Source organism: Pelodiscus sinensis, chromosome 31, assembly GCF_052426305.1.
Source record: "Pelodiscus sinensis isolate ZL-2025 chromosome 31, ASM5242630v1, whole genome shotgun sequence".
Taxonomy (NCBI): Eukaryota; Metazoa; Chordata; order Testudines; family Trionychidae; genus Pelodiscus; species Pelodiscus sinensis.
In genome coordinates this window covers 7,234,965-7,249,266 of record NC_143082.1, presented here as the reverse complement: position 1 = coordinate 7,249,266, position 14,302 = coordinate 7,234,965, and the positions used below count along the sequence as shown (strand labels likewise).

General features: G+C 65.3%; 1 protein-coding gene across 1 annotated transcript in view; it reads left to right on the top strand.

Moving 5' to 3' along the window:
• The first annotated feature begins 336 nt into the window (after nucleotides 1-336).
• The window catches only part of NOTCH3 (notch receptor 3), a 41,637-nt gene continuing 27,671 nt past the window's right edge, over nucleotides 337-14,302 (top strand). Inside the window, exons 1-4 of the mRNA XM_075902167.2 lie at nucleotides 337-557; nucleotides 7,226-7,307; nucleotides 13,313-13,455; nucleotides 13,758-14,093. Of these exons, the coding sequence (XP_075758282.1) occupies nucleotides 473-557; nucleotides 7,226-7,307; nucleotides 13,313-13,455; nucleotides 13,758-14,093 (646 nt within the window). The 5' untranslated portion in view covers nucleotides 337-472. The remainder of the gene's footprint in view (nucleotides 558-7,225; nucleotides 7,308-13,312; nucleotides 13,456-13,757; nucleotides 14,094-14,302) is intronic.

The window sequence follows — 14,302 nt, the reverse complement described above, 5'->3', positions numbered from 1 at the left end:
TGGGCCCTGAGCCAGCGCATCTCTCTGACCCCAGTGTACCCCCCGCCCGGCCTGTGCCCCTCTGGAGCCCTCTGCCACGGGGGCCTTTACCCGGCAGAGCCCCCGCCCCGTCTGTCCACCGGAGCCCGGGGACCCCGAGCCCCGCCTGCAGAGGGGGAGCCCGCCCAGCCCCCACCTGCCGGCGCCGGCTCCGGCTCGGGCAGGGGGCGCTGGCTGCAGCGCGGGGCTGGGCCCGGCCTGGCGGGAGGGGAGGGAGGAGGCAGCGGCGTGAGAGCCTGGGGAGGTGGCGGCCGGGCCCCGCCCCGCGCAGAGGAGGGGCGGCCGGGCCGGGACTCGAGCCGCTGGCGGGGGAAGTTTCCCAGGGTCCGGGAGGGAGGGAGGCAGCCTGACCGCGCTGGTGTCTGGCTCTGCGGCGCGGGGCTCGCGGCCCCTCCATGGATCTCTAGGGCGGGGGCGGCAGCGGGGCAGCGGGATGGGCTCGGGGGCCGGGTCCCGGGCGCTGCTGGGCGGCAGCCTCCTGGGCATCGCACTGCTGGCGCAGCTGGGAGCCGGAGCAGGTAAGGGGGAACCCCGTGCGGGGAGGGGTCCGCCGGCGGGGGGGTAAGCGGGGTTCGGGTAGCTACGAGCGCAGGGGCCCCCCTCCCCGGAGAGCTCTGGCCCGGTATTGGGGTGCTTTCGGGGTCCTCTCTCGGTGTTTGGGGGTCCTGGCGGTTTCGGGGCCCCGGGATTGGCGTTGAGAGGGCGCCGGGAAGCGGGGAAAGTTGGTCTGGGCCCTTCGCTTCCTCTTTACAAACTTTGCCAAACTTTTTTTCGGGGGTGTCAAAAGCCAGGAATCCGCCGCGCGGGCCCCCCGGCAGGGATCAGCGGCTGAATGGGGGCCCAGGACGGGGATGGAGCCGTCTCGGGCTCTGCCCCTGCCCGGAGCCCCCTCCCCTGTCTGCGCTGGGAGAGGGGCTGGAGCGGTGTCAGCGCACAAAGAAATATCATTGTATGAGCGCGCTCGGGGGAGGGGGCTGCGCGGCCCCTGCCCGGCGGCGGGGCCGGGAGTTCGCTGCACTGATTTGAGGCGGCGGGGAACAATCCTGCGCTGCTCTTTCATTATTGACTCGCACAAACTTTCCTCGCAGCCAGCGCCAGCCCGCGGGGAAACCTGGCCCTGGAGCGCGGATCCGGCTCCTCGGCCTTCCCCAGCCGGCTCCCTCCCCCTTCCCGCCCTTCCCCCAGTCTGCCCTCGGCCTCCCGCCCGGGAAATCTCCGCGAGCCAGGCGCCGTGGGGCTCCCATGGCATTGGGGGGGGAGGGCAGGACCCCAGGCCGGGGGTTTGTCTGGGATTGCCATGAAATGGCTTCCTGAGGGGGGCTGACCTTCCTCGGATGGCGCTTGGGGCGGTGCAGCTGTGGAGTGGGGGGGCTGATGTGCTGCACAGATGCTCCAGCCGCTTCTTTGATTCCGGTCTCGGCCCCCACCCACCCCCCATGCTCAAACTTTTCCATGTTGGTTGGAAAGTTGCTGTGAGGCGCCATCCTGGGGTGCTCCCAGAACTGCCCGGGTTGGGCTCCCGGCTTCTCCGCCGAGCTGGGGCATTCGGGGCACCCAGGAGGTGGGGAGAGAACTTAAAATGCTTAGGGGGCTCCACACTGGGCCAGCGGGGATCTGGCCTCCCCTGGCTGGGCCGGGCAAGTGGCAAAGTCAGCAAGAGCCTGGGAGCCCAGCTAGCCCGGGCTTACTAGCGCGAGCTGGGAATCGAGGTGATGCCTAAGGGAGATAAGATGATTTAATTGGGTGTCGTGCGTTGACTTGCCAGCGCAGCAATGTGCCAGCGATGAGAGAATCGCTGTGAAAGGTAAATACGGCGCAGGGTTACTATTCAGCGTGGGTTTCACTCGCCCACGAAGCCGCTCGACTGGTTTGTTCGGCTGGGGTGGCCGTCCTGCTACTGCGCTCCCAGCTTGTGGGAACACGTGGATGGGCCCAGGGCCTCTGGAATGGCTGCTGCAGGTCGTGGATGCCCTGGAGTGGAGTCTAACACACGCACACACACCCCCGCCTGGCTGGACATAGACCAGCATTGTTCTTGCTGAGCAACTTGCTGCGCTGCAGGAGCCCTGCCGTTGGCTCCTCAGAAGCGTGTGGCCCCATTGCTAGACAGGGGTCTGGCCAGCCTTCTCCCGCCCAGGCTGTGGGTGGCAACCCCCCCGCCCACAGGACCTTGGAGCATCTCAGTCCTGGAGCCAGGAGCTAGCCTCCAGAGAAACCCAGACAGCATCCTTGCTAGGGAAAGGAGCCCAGCCCATGTCACAGCCCGAGTGAGGACAAGGCCTTTGGAGCTTCTACTGCTGGAAACTCCTTCACCAGCCTTCGGGGCTGCACAAGGGCAGGGAGAGCTTGGCCTCAGATTGGTTGCTTCTGGGTAAGAACATGAGAATGGCGAGACTGGGTCAGACCAAAGTCCATCCAGCCCACTGTCCTGTCTGCCGACAGCGGCCAGCACCAGGTGCCCCAGAGGGAGTGAACAGAACAGGGAATCATGAAGTGATCCCTCCCCTGTTGCCCATTCTCAGCTTCTGACAACCAGAATCAGGGGCACCACCCCTGCCCATCCTGGCTGCCCTCCATGAACTTAATCTAGTTCTTTTTTTAACCTTATTGGTCTTGGCTCTCTCAACGTTCTCTAGCGAGGAGTTCCACAGGTTGTGTGCTGTGTGAAGAGACACGTCCTTTTGTTTGTTTTAAGCTCAAGATGTAAAATCCCGTTTAATCAGTTAACTGGTTAAACGTTATGCTAGCGTGCCCCTGCCTGAGCACGCTGGGCCCCTCCAGGCTGCAGCAGTCCCTTGGCTTGTCGTTCCGTGCAGGGGGCTAGTCCAGCCCCTGCCAGTTAGCCAGTTAACCATTCACATCCCTATTTTAAACTTGGTGACCTCCTAGTTCTTGTGTTATGAGGAGTAAGAAATGCTCCTGCTCCACTGAGCTTGCCTCTTTCCAGGACTTTCCCCATGTGTTTATACTCCCTGACCAGTCTGGCTCCTCTGTGTCTGTAGTGCAGGATCTCTGGGATGCAATGGCTTGTGTGGGCCCCAGCTGATGTTGGCCCCTCAGCGAAGGGGCTGTAAGGTCCTGGAAGATGTGGCGGGGACAGGAGTTGGGTGTCAGTGGGTCTGTGTCCCCTGGACCTCTTCTGGGCACTGGCCTCTGTCTCCTTCCCCCCCCCCCCAGTCTGTGGGCCTCTGCCCCTCTCTGGTGCTGGCTGTGCTCAGGGAGCACTCAGAGCCCTGCAGCTGCCTCCCCTCCAGATGCAGGAGAGGGCTGGCGGCTGGGCCATTCACTCGCCTGCCCCTTTCTTCTCCCCAGGCGTTGCTAGCCTGGGAACAAAGCGCCGGGCAGCTGGAGAGCTGTGGAATCTGGAGAGGGCCCGGGAGCTGCCTGAACAATCACACTGTCTAATCCGGTTGTAAACACTCCTCCCACAGAGCCGCTGGCTGCAGCAAGGGGGAGACCCAGGGACCCAACCAGCCTGGGATGTGTGGGGCTGGGGGGCTGGCTTGCCCCAGCACGGCCAGCGGGAGCCACATACTCTCCTGTCCCAGCTGACAGGACAGTGGGGACCCGTTCTCAGGGTTCTCTGCCTAGCTAGGGAGCCCCCTTCCCTGCAGCTTATGCAGGACAGCATCCAAATGTACCCTGGAATTCATGGGCTTTTAGCAATGCTGACCCCTTCCCCTGCCATGGGTGAGTCTCTCTGGGCCCATGGAGTGCACTGAAGGGTGTTTCCTGGGGCCAGTGGAGCGGGTGTAGATGCCAGGACTGAGCCTTGGAAGTCAGGTCCTGTCTCCCACACCAGTCACTCCCCCACACTCTGGAGCTGGATCATAGATGGCATCTGCTAGATGGGAGAGGCCCCGGCTCTCCTAAGCCAGCCACTAGCCTTTGAGCTGGTGGCGCAGGGGGGCAGTGGGCTGTGACTGCTGGGCCAGGGGTGCCAGCTCCGCTATCCCTTGAGAGGCAGTTCTGGTCCATATGTGGGTCCTTGGCTGGCAAGAACAGCCCTCCCCCGCCCTGGGGAGCTGGGAGGTGCAGCAGTGGGGTCCCTGACCAACAGCCTGGGGCATTGGCTGAGCCTTCCCTGGGACCCTGAGCTCACCAGGCTTCACAAATGCCAGAGAGGTGGCTGGTTGGGGCTGCTTCTGCCTCAGCAGAAATGACTCAGAGAGGCAGGGGACCGGCCCAGTTGTCAGCAGAGAGAACACAGGAGTGCTGGCTGCCTCATCTCCCCCTTTCCCTCTCTGAGTGGCTGGATCCTGCTTGTAGCATGCCCTGAGCTGGACCGGCCCTTGGGGGCTAGGAGTCCCCCGCTTCAGGCAACTGGGAGGTATCTACTGTCCTGGGCTGTAGCTTAAGTGGGCCTGCTCAGGCTGCCTGTGGGAGGGATCCCAGGTGGTAGGTGGGGCTGCTGGGCAGCAGAAGCCAGGGTGGTATGTGCCCTGCTTTGCCAGGCATGCCCATCAGGAGAGTGTGTGGGCCCCAATGCCCAGAGATTGAGGACCGTGTCCCAGCATGCACTGTTCTGGGGGGTGGAGCCCCACACTCCCTGTCCCAGCCGTGGGGGGTGGGAGCACCTTGGTGGCAGGGGAATGCAGGTGCTGGGGTGGGGCATGGTGCCCCCTGCTGCCTGTGAGCCCCCAGGATTAGTGCTGAGCGATGGGAGACTGGGCCCCAGACTGCGGGGCTGGGGGTGTGTATTGTATTGGCAGCAGTGTGTCAGAGTGGGGGTTGCTGTGAGGGTGTCCTACATTGGGGTGTGTATGGAGGGGGGGTCGTTCGGTGCCTCTCACCTCCCCCTACTCCCCCCCCCCGAATCCCATAGCCCTCCAGGGCAGCGGAGTCTCCAGGGTCACCCTGGCTGACCCTGCCTTTGGCAGCTTGAACTCCCCCAGCGTTCCCACAGCCTCTTATCTCTGCTGTCCTTGAATTTCTGCAGTGATGGGGCCTCGGCTGCTGCTGTTTAGCGGGGGAGGGGGGGTGGGTGCTAGTGGGATAGAATGGGAGGTGGGGTTGGAGGTCAGGACTCCTGGGATCCCTTCCAGCTCTGCCTCTGACTCCCTGGGGGACTGTGGATAGCCCCCTTCCTATCTTTGTGCCTCAATTTCCTGTTGGTGTCCTCTTTGGGGGCCTGTGGTGGGTGCATGCTGAGGTTGCCCCATTGCACTTCCTTCCAGCCTGCCTGCAGATGGGGGGTTGGATCTGGTACCCCAGGGGTTAATGTTCTAGGACCCCTCCCCCATTCCCTTTGCATGGTGGAAGAAGATAGGACCCATCTTAGGCACCCCTGCCGGGCCTACTCTGGGTATCACGGGGACCCTCCATTGCGCGCGGCCCAGTGTGGAACTGACTCCGCTCCACTGTGGGGGCCTTGCGCGGCTTGTGGCACCTCAGACGTGTCGGCCTTTCTGTGCCTGACAGGCTGGGGCTTCTTTGCGGGGCCGAGCCGCCTCCTGGCACCAGCTCCCCCAGAGAACGAGCCTCTCGGCAGCTTGCCCCCTCCCAAGGCTGCCGTGCCTGGGCCCTTGGGGGGTGAGGGCTGGTGCCGTGGGTGAAGGGGCCCAGGGCTCAGGGTGGGAGCAGGAGCCGTCACCATCGGATGCCACCCGTGTGTGGAGGGGGGCTGGCCGGCCTGCGGAGCGAATTCCACTGCAGCGCTGGCTCTGGGGGCTGCCTGGCGGAGCCGGGGCTGGAGTGGGGGAGAGGGGCGGGGGCTGCATTGTCTCTGGGAGCTGATCTGTGTGCTGGGCACGCAGCTCGCTCCAAGTGGGTCTGGAGGAAATGGCTGGTGGGGGAAGAAGCGAGGCCCCTGAGCCCCACGTGGCCTGTGGGGCCCAGCCTGGCCTGTCTCTCTTCATTGGAGGGGAAGGGGGCTTTTGAGTTTGTGCCTCACTCTGCTCCCCAGCCATGAAAAGTGGCTGCTGGGTTTCCCTTTGGGATCAGCTCCTTCCCAGGCCCTGGAGCTGCAGTCACAGGGCAGAGGTGTCTGGTCCCCATTTATTCAGGGGGCTAATCCAGTCAGGTCCCCAGAAGAGCTGGGGGGTGGGGCTGTGCCCCACTCTTCCAGTGAGTCCCATTAGCAACCCAGCCAGCGACCCACTTGTGGTCTGTGGGTGGAGCTGCCCAGGGCTCTGGAAGGGGAGGTGCTGTGCCCCCTCACCCCCAGATTGGCTCCAGCCAGGGTTGGCAGCAGGTCCCTGTCAGCCTGGCACAGGGAGGCTGAGGCTCCCCCCAGCTGTAGGAACCTGGCTGTGGCAGGGCTGGCTGGGGGGTGAGCTGTGGGTAGAGGTTTCCTGGCCCAATTGTCAGGGAGCCTCAGGCAGTCGCCCCCCCCCCCCAGCCATGCTGCTCTGTCCCCTGCTGGGGGTGGGTGGGACTGAGACCCCCAGCTCTGTGTTGGCTGTAGCCCTGGCATGGCCCAGCCTCCTTGGCAAGAGGGGCCTGGGAAGGGGCAAGGATTAGCAGGGCAGGCCCTGGACACTTGATTAAGACACTGGCTGGGCTCTGGGGCTCTGACGGCCCCATGTTAGCTCTTCTCCTTGTGGGTCCTGGTCCCCTTGGCCCCAGGGGGTTCAAGGCCCTAGCATCTGCCTGGGGCCTGCAGGTCACTCCCAGAGCCCTGGACAGCGCCAGCGCCTGCCCCCCCCCCCCACTGGATGGCATTAGGAGCCAGGGTGGTGGGGTGTCTCACAACTTTTCTCAAGCTAAATATTCTCCTTGTGAGTGTAACTTGTCTGTCAGCTGCCCCCTCCTGGGGATGGGGGAGGGGGGGAGGGTGTCTGCCCTTTCCCTTTGCTCCTGGAATGGAACTTGTTCTGCCCGGCTTAGCGCCAGTGTCGGCATGGCCCCTAGTGTGAACCTGGCTGGCTGCGGTTCACAGCTCAGCCCTGGGAGCAGCTTTGCTGGTGATCATTTCAGGGAGGGCCTTGGGGGGATGGGCAGGGTCCTGCCACCTCCGTCTCGCTGATGGGGCATGCTGATGTTCCCTGGGCTTGGACCAAGGACCATTTGGGGGTGGGTGAGGGTACTGGGAAGCAAAGAGCAACTGGGTCAGGGGGTTGTGCTAGGAAGCCGTCTGGATCCCAGTGCCTTGATGTCCCCACCCTGATGCTGCTGGGTGCCAGGGATCAGAGAGGGGAGGGGCCACTCCTCTGCTCTGATGGGCCCTCTCTGTCTCTCCCTGCAGCTGTGCAGTGTCTGGAAGGCTCCATGCCCTGTGAGAATGGCGGGCAGTGCATCCTCTACTCCAACGGGAAGGCAGCTTGCAGGTAAGTGACCCCTGCCCTGTGGGTTGAGATCCGTGCCCGCTGCCGCCCAGCACGGGGCTGTGGGCATGATAGGCTCCATGGTGCTGGGGCATTACTTGTGGGATGAACCAACCCGGGGCTGGGTTGGGGGGGTGTACCCTGTAGCAGGGCCATGAGGAGCACGGGCAGTGCAGCCCAGGTGCTCAGCTGGACCGTCCCCAGCCTGGTTCTAGAGGTTGGGGCACTGTTCCCGGCTCTGCCCCATCTTGCTGTGCTGTCACCTGGTGCATATCCCTGGCTGGGCACCCACAGCCCTGTCACCGTGCTGGGCACAACCCTGCTCAAAGAGCTGGGGGCGATTTAGTTGGGACTGGTCCTGCTTTGGTCACTTGATGGTCACTTCCAGCCCTGTGATTCTATGATTGGGGGTGCCAGGCGGGGAGGAGGGGGGGTGGAGATCCTGGCACCAAGCCCCAGTGGCAAACCTGGGTGGGTGGCCTGGGGCTGTGAGCATTTGGCAGTGGGGGGTTGCTCTGAGCTCTTGGCAGTGGGGGTGTGGGGACAGGCGGATGAGTTTCCGTATGGAATGAGGAGCCGCAGCAGGCAGTCAGCTGAGGCCTCCCTCTGCCACTGGAGGTGTCTGTCGGTCTGTGAGACCCCCAGCCCTGCGACCCTTTGCTGGGGAGGGGGAGGCGAGGTGATGCTTGCTGGTACACAGGGGCAGGAGAGAGGCCTCCAGCCGAGGTCAGGACAAGCTGGAGGGGCAGAGGTGAAGCTTGTGCCCAGGGAGGTCAGTGGGGGACAGGAGGGCAAAGTGCTGAATGGTTCCTCTTGAGGGCACAGCCCTTGGCTGCCCCTGCTGGCTCCCGGGGCAGAGTGGGCAGACGGGGACTTCATCCTGCTGGGGGTGCGGATGCTGTAGAGGCTCTGAGGGTCCAGGTTTGGGGGGAGGGGGAGGCATGCCGCGGACTTTCTCTTTCCCCATGAATCCCTCAGGTGCTGTGGGGCAGGCGTGCGTCCTGTCTGCTGTGCTGCATTAGTGCTGCTCCTCCCCCCCACTGGAAAAGGGGCTGAGAGCTGCCCCCCAAAGCTGTTGTTTGCTTCCTGCAGTGTCTGTTGCAATCCCAGATTTCAGCACAATGTCAGCAGTGACGTGTGCTCCCCCCCCCCCGCGGCTCCTCACTTCCTGTCGTGGGGGGGCAGATTCTCCTGCCCGGCCTCCTTGCCAGAGTCTCCCAGACCAGGGGGCCTCTTTGCGCGGGGGCCCTGGAGTCATTTGATCCCAGCGGCTGCAGACGGCGCTGGAAGGGAAGCAGCTGCTGATCTGCAGTGCTGGTGGGGGGCACGTGAGGCCTGGGCTGTTCCCAAGCTGGGCTGATCCCATCAGGCGAGGGTGACTGGGCTGACACCCCTGCCCCCGTCCGCTGCACCTATTGGAACAACTGGCCTGTGTGGAAGAGGCCAGGAAGGAGTGTGCTGAGTTTCCTGGTTCTCAGCCCTGCCAGTGGGAGCACCTGAAGGGAGGCTGGGGGGTTCCCCTGCCTCACTTGGACCAGTACCCTGGGAAGGGGCTGGTGGGAGGGATTGCAGGCCCCAAGGTAGCCGGGTGCTTTCCCCCGTGGGGGTGTTGTAAAGGGGGAGGGGCTATGCTCAGACTCCAGGAACTCCAGCTGCTGGGGGGAAGGGCTGGGAACAAAGGGAAGGTGGCACTGGGCCATGGCAGTCCCTTGCCTGCTGAGCAGGGCTCCTGTCGTGCCTGGCACAGGTGTGGCACGGCAATTGCTGCTGTGCACGGGACGTCTGCTCTGCTGTGCGCCCGCAGGCTCCTGGAGCCCTGGTGAGCTGCCTAGCTTAGTGGGTGTCGTCAAGCCTGCTTCGTGGGCAGGACCCAGGAGTCCTGACTCCCAGTTCCCCTGCTCTACATGCTGCCTGACTGGGTGGGGGGGGCGTCCGAGGGGCAAGGCAGGTGGTATGTGTCTGGGATGCCTCTCTCCAGGGCAGGGCTAGGGGCCCTGGTGCTGGGGCGTTGGAACCAGATCAGGTCCAGGGCCCTGGGCAGCTCCGGCTCTGACCTCTCTCCCAGGACGTGGCTCCAGGGGGAAGTGGCTGGCGCCTGGTTGGGGCAGTGGCTGGCTCCGCACAGACAGCCTGGGTGGCCCTGTGCCCACCACTTCCTGGCGAGCAAGCCAGGAATAGCTGAACAGTTTGGTGCGCTGCCCTCGCCCGGTCCTTGCTGCCCCTAGTGCCAGGCTCCGGCACAGCCGCTATGCAGGCAGGTGCTGGGCTCCCAGTGGCAGGTTCCCTCTGCTTGCTGCCTGCCTTGGAATGTGACAGGTGGCTGGGCCTCCTGCTGCCCCGCCCAGAACAGGTGAATCACCGGCTGCAGCGCTGCCTGGCCTGGAGCAGGCTCAGGATCTGGCTGGGGCTGCACTGCCTGGCCATTGCAAATCATGGGCTGGAGTGTGGGGCCGGAGCGCCACCTGGACGCTGCCATGGCCCAGTGCCCAAACAGGTGCAGCACCCCAGCCCCTCTCACTGGGAGCCTGGTTCTCTGTGCTCTGAGAGGAGAAGCTGGGCAGGGCAGGAGGAGTGGTTGGGGGGGTAGGTGGGGCATGCCACGGGGGGCAGGAGGAGTGGTTGGGGGGGGTAGGTGGGGCATGCCACGGGGGGCAGGAGGAGTGGCTGGGGGCCAGGAGGAGTGGCTGAGGCGGTAGATGGGGCACGCCAGGGGGCAGGAGGAGTGTCTGGGGTGGGGGTAGATAGAGCACGCCAGGGGGGCAGGAGGAGTAGCCAGGGGGTAAACAGGGCACACCAGGGGGCAGGAGGAGTGGCCGGGGGAGGGGGTAGACAGGGCACGCCAGGGGGCAGGAGGAGTGGCTGGGGGAGGGGGTAGACAGGGCATGCCAGGGGGTAGACAGGGCACGCCGGGGGAAGGAGGAGTGGCCAGGGGAGGGGGTAAACAGGGCACACCAGGGGGCAGGAGGAGTGGCCGGGGGAGAGGGTAGACAGGGCACGCCAGGGGGCAGGAGGGGTGGCCGGGGGAGAGGGTAGACAGGCACGCCAGGGGGCAGGAGGAGTGGCTGGGGGCTCTCCTTACAATTTGGCTCAGCATGCTGCTGGAACCTGTCAAACGGGTTGGAGCTGAGCTGAGGCAGGCGGGGAGGGGGTGTATCTCCTTTCCCACCTGTAATCTGTCTCTCCCCCCTTTCTAGTGTGTCGGCTCCTCCCCTGGGCTCCATGTGCCCCATGGGCCCTGCCCTACCAGCCTGGAGCTGGGTTTGCAGCCTGGGTCCCTCTGCCCGGCGCCCTGGGGCCAGAAGTTGGGGTGGGTTTATGCTGGGTCCTGCCCGCCCAAGAGCTGAAGGAGGGGGTGCTGAATGAGCTGGGGAGTTGACTAGGACCAGAGACCTGGGGAGGTGCAAAGTGGGGTAAAGGGTTGGAGTGGGGGCTGCTGGGAGTTGGGGGGAGGAGTGGGGATAGACGGGGAGGGGCCATAGGGAATGTGGGCAGGGGACAGAATTGGGCAGGGGCTGATGGGAGATGAGGGGGCTCTGGTGCCATGATGGAAGTGGAGTGGGGGGGCGAGGGCAGCAGGGACACATTCCAGGGCAGCTCCCATCTGCCAGGCAAAGGGGGAGAAGGGCAGTGCAGCCTGGTGGTCAGAGCAAGGGGAGGCAGGACTCCTGCGTTCTGTCCTGTGAAGCTGGCTGCTCCCTCCTGCGGCTGGGAGGTTGGGGGGAGGTTGTGCCCACGGGCATCCCGTCCTTCCTGCAGCATGGGCCACATGGCAGCCGCCGGGGTGACTCATGGGGTGACGCGGCAGCGGAGTTGCTGAATCACGGCCCCAAGCAGCAGGCTCCGCTCCCCAGACCTGAGCAGGCAGGAGCGTCGCCACAGGGCTGGGAAGGGGGGCTGCCTGCCCAGCGTGGGAGCCTGGCTCTGCCTGCGGGGGAGGGTGCTGCCAGGTGCAGGGATACCGGGCCAGGCTCCCCTTCCACTTCCTGAGCTGGGACACCGTCCCCTTTGGCTCTCCTGAGGCCAGGGGTGGTGGGGCGAGAGCACTTGGAGCGCCCCACCCACACGCATGCCGGGAGAGGGGAGTTGGCATCTCATCAGTGCTGCCCAAAAAAGGGGGTAGAAGTTGGGCGTAGGGGGTGCAGGGAATCCCTGGTGCATGCTGGTGCCCGGGGAGCTGTGGGGTGGGCTGCTTGGGGCCCGTTGCTGGGGCAGGTGTTGCCATCTGCAGGCTCCAGGGTGTGAGGGTCAGGCAGGGACCAGCGCTCCAGGTGGGGAGGGGGAGGAGTTCCCGCAGGCCGTATTGGGTCATGGGTGTCAGCCCAGCCTGGTTGGGGCCCATGGGCTCGTGGGGCTGGCAGTGGGAGGGCTGGGCCTGCGCTACCCATCACCATCCCTCGCCCCACGTGTGCCCCCAGCACCGTGCGTGCTCTAGCGCCATGCTGTCCTCTCCTCCCGCTGGGTGGGCCGTGCCCCAGCTCTGTGGGGCAGGGCTTGGGTCCCCTGGGGAGGGCCCAGCGCTCTGTGGGGCTGGTGTAATCCAGGCCTGGAGGGAATCCCTCTTCTCCCATGGTATCTGTGCGAGAGCCAGACTGAGAGGGGAGCTCCAGCTACGCCAGGCCCAGCCTGTCCAGCGGGGGGTTCTCTGTAGAGCCGGATAGGAGACCCCATGCGGTGAACTGAGAGCCCCTTGTTTCTGCTGCAGCCCCTCCTCCCCTGCCTGTGCAATGTGGGCCTGGTTTGCAGGGCACCTCAGAGCAGGGGACCTGAGGGGGTGGCTAGGGCTGCAGCTGAGCTTGAGATGGGAGGAGGCCCTTGGAGCAGGGGGAAGGATTGTGGGGTGTCTGGAGCTGGCCCAGCCTGTAGGTGAGCGCCCAGGGTCCCAGCCCATCCTGGGCACTGAGCTGTCATCAGGAGTGAGCCCAGACCTGGGGCTGGGAGGCAGGATGGCCCTGTCTGGCCTGGCTCAGCCTGGCAGGCCTCTCCTCCCCTTCCCTCCCCCCCATAGCCCCTGCACTCTGGGCCTTGGACCCAGCCCTGTGAGCCCTGCAGGAGCCTGGTCAGCCTCTCCTGTCGCCTCCCCCACAGCAGGGGAGCCTGGTCCCCAGCGCCATGGTAGAGCTGCCAGCATGTGTTGCTGCTGCTTGGCCCCACTTGCTGGGGGCACTGGGCCTGCACTGGCTCAGTCCCTTGGGTCAGCGTTGAGGGCCCCTGCATGAGAGGAACATGGGGGGCTTGTGCCCTCCTGCTGCCTGTGCCCAGGAGGTGAAGCTGGGGCGGGGCAGGGCGCCCTTTGCCAGGCTGTCCCGGGGGCGGTGTGGACTTGGTGCCGGGCCAGGTTCTGCTGGGAGCGGGCTCCCCGCAGATGAGCTCTGAGGTGTGTGTGTGTCCGGGAGGGGGCCTGGCCTGGCTGCTGCCTGCTCCGCACAGCCAGTGTGTAGTGGGTGCTATTGAGCCAGGGTGCCGGCACGGCCGGGGCAGGGTGCAGCTCTGGGCTCCACTGGTACGCTCTCAGCGCGGGGGAGGGGCAGTGCCCCTTGGCAGGAATAGCCGGGGGGGCGCTCGATGCAGCGCAGGGCTGGGGATAGCAGGGACGGATGTGCTCTGGCAGCGAGTGCCCATGGCTGGTGCTGGGCACCCACAGCGCTCAGTGGGTGGGGGGAGGGGGGATGAGCTAGGCCAGGGAGAAACATCTCCCCCCTAGGCTGGCTGGGGCTGAGGCCTAGGGCTGGCTGCTGGGGGAGGGGGATGGTTTGGTGTGTGCGGGTGAAAGGAGGGGTGGGTTGCCTCCAAGGCAACCAGTGCCACAAAGGAAATGACTAGACTGTAGCCCCCCGTCCAGAAAGGAAGAGCAGCTGGAGACTCCATGGTGCTGCCCCAGGTGATGTGGTATTGAAGGTGCCCAGATGCAGTGGGGATGGGCTGTGGCTCTCCTGCATGGGCACAGCTGCTTGCCTAAGTCTCCCCCCCTCCCCAGGAGGGGTTTACACCAGTGCACCCCCTCTCTGCAGGTGCCAGCCCGGGCTGATTGGGGAGCGCTGCCAGTTCCAGGACCCTTGCCACCAGTCACCCTGCGCCAACGGGGGCATGTGTGAGAGCTCCCTCAAGGATGGCACCGTGCAGTACCAGTGTGCCTGCCCCAAGGGCTTCCGAGGTGAGGGGCCGGTCTAGGGGAACTGGGGGAGGGGATGGGGCCCAGCTCGGTTTGGTTGGAGGAGGGGCTAGGCTCTGGCCAGGCTGCAGAGGAGACCCCGTGCTATGCAGGTCTAGGGGAATTGGGGGGCGGCCATGGGCGGGCTAGGAGAGTTGGGGGAGGGGACCAGAACCAGACTGAACAATGCTGGTATGGGAGGAGGGCTGGGCACACAGGCCCTGGCGGGGAGAGGTGCTGCCCAGGGGAGGGCTCTCTGGGGTACCCAGCAGGCCCCACCCATAGGGCCTCACCCTTCTCCCCAGGTCAGGACTGCTCCCTGGCTGATGCCTGTGCCAACAACCCCTGTGCCAACGGGGGCCGCTGCACCAACTGGAACAGCCGCTACAACTGCACCTGCCCGCCGGGCTACCAGGGCCGCAACTGCCGCATGGACGTGGACGAGTGCCGGGCGCCCGGTGTCTGCCGCCATGGGGGCACCTGCTTCAACACGCCGGGTTCTTTCCGCTGCCAGTGCCTGGCGGGTTTCACAGGGCAGCTGTGTGAGAGCGTCTACACGCCCTGCGCGCCCTCGCAGTGCCTCAACGGGGGCACGTGCCGCCAGACCGGGGAGCTCAGCTACGAATGCGCCTGCCTGCCGGGTGAGTGGGGGGGGCCGGGCAGCCCCCTGGGCCGCATGGGGGGACAGACCCTGCCTTAGCTCTGCGGGTTGGGGGTGTGGCTCTCCCTGCCTTGGCGCGTGTGCCAGAGGCCTGGCGGCCCCGCAGGAACCTCATCGGAAGCTGTAAGTGGCGCCAGGGGAGCACGGGCCACTGGCCAGGAAGGAAACAATTCCAGGGAGCGTCCGGGA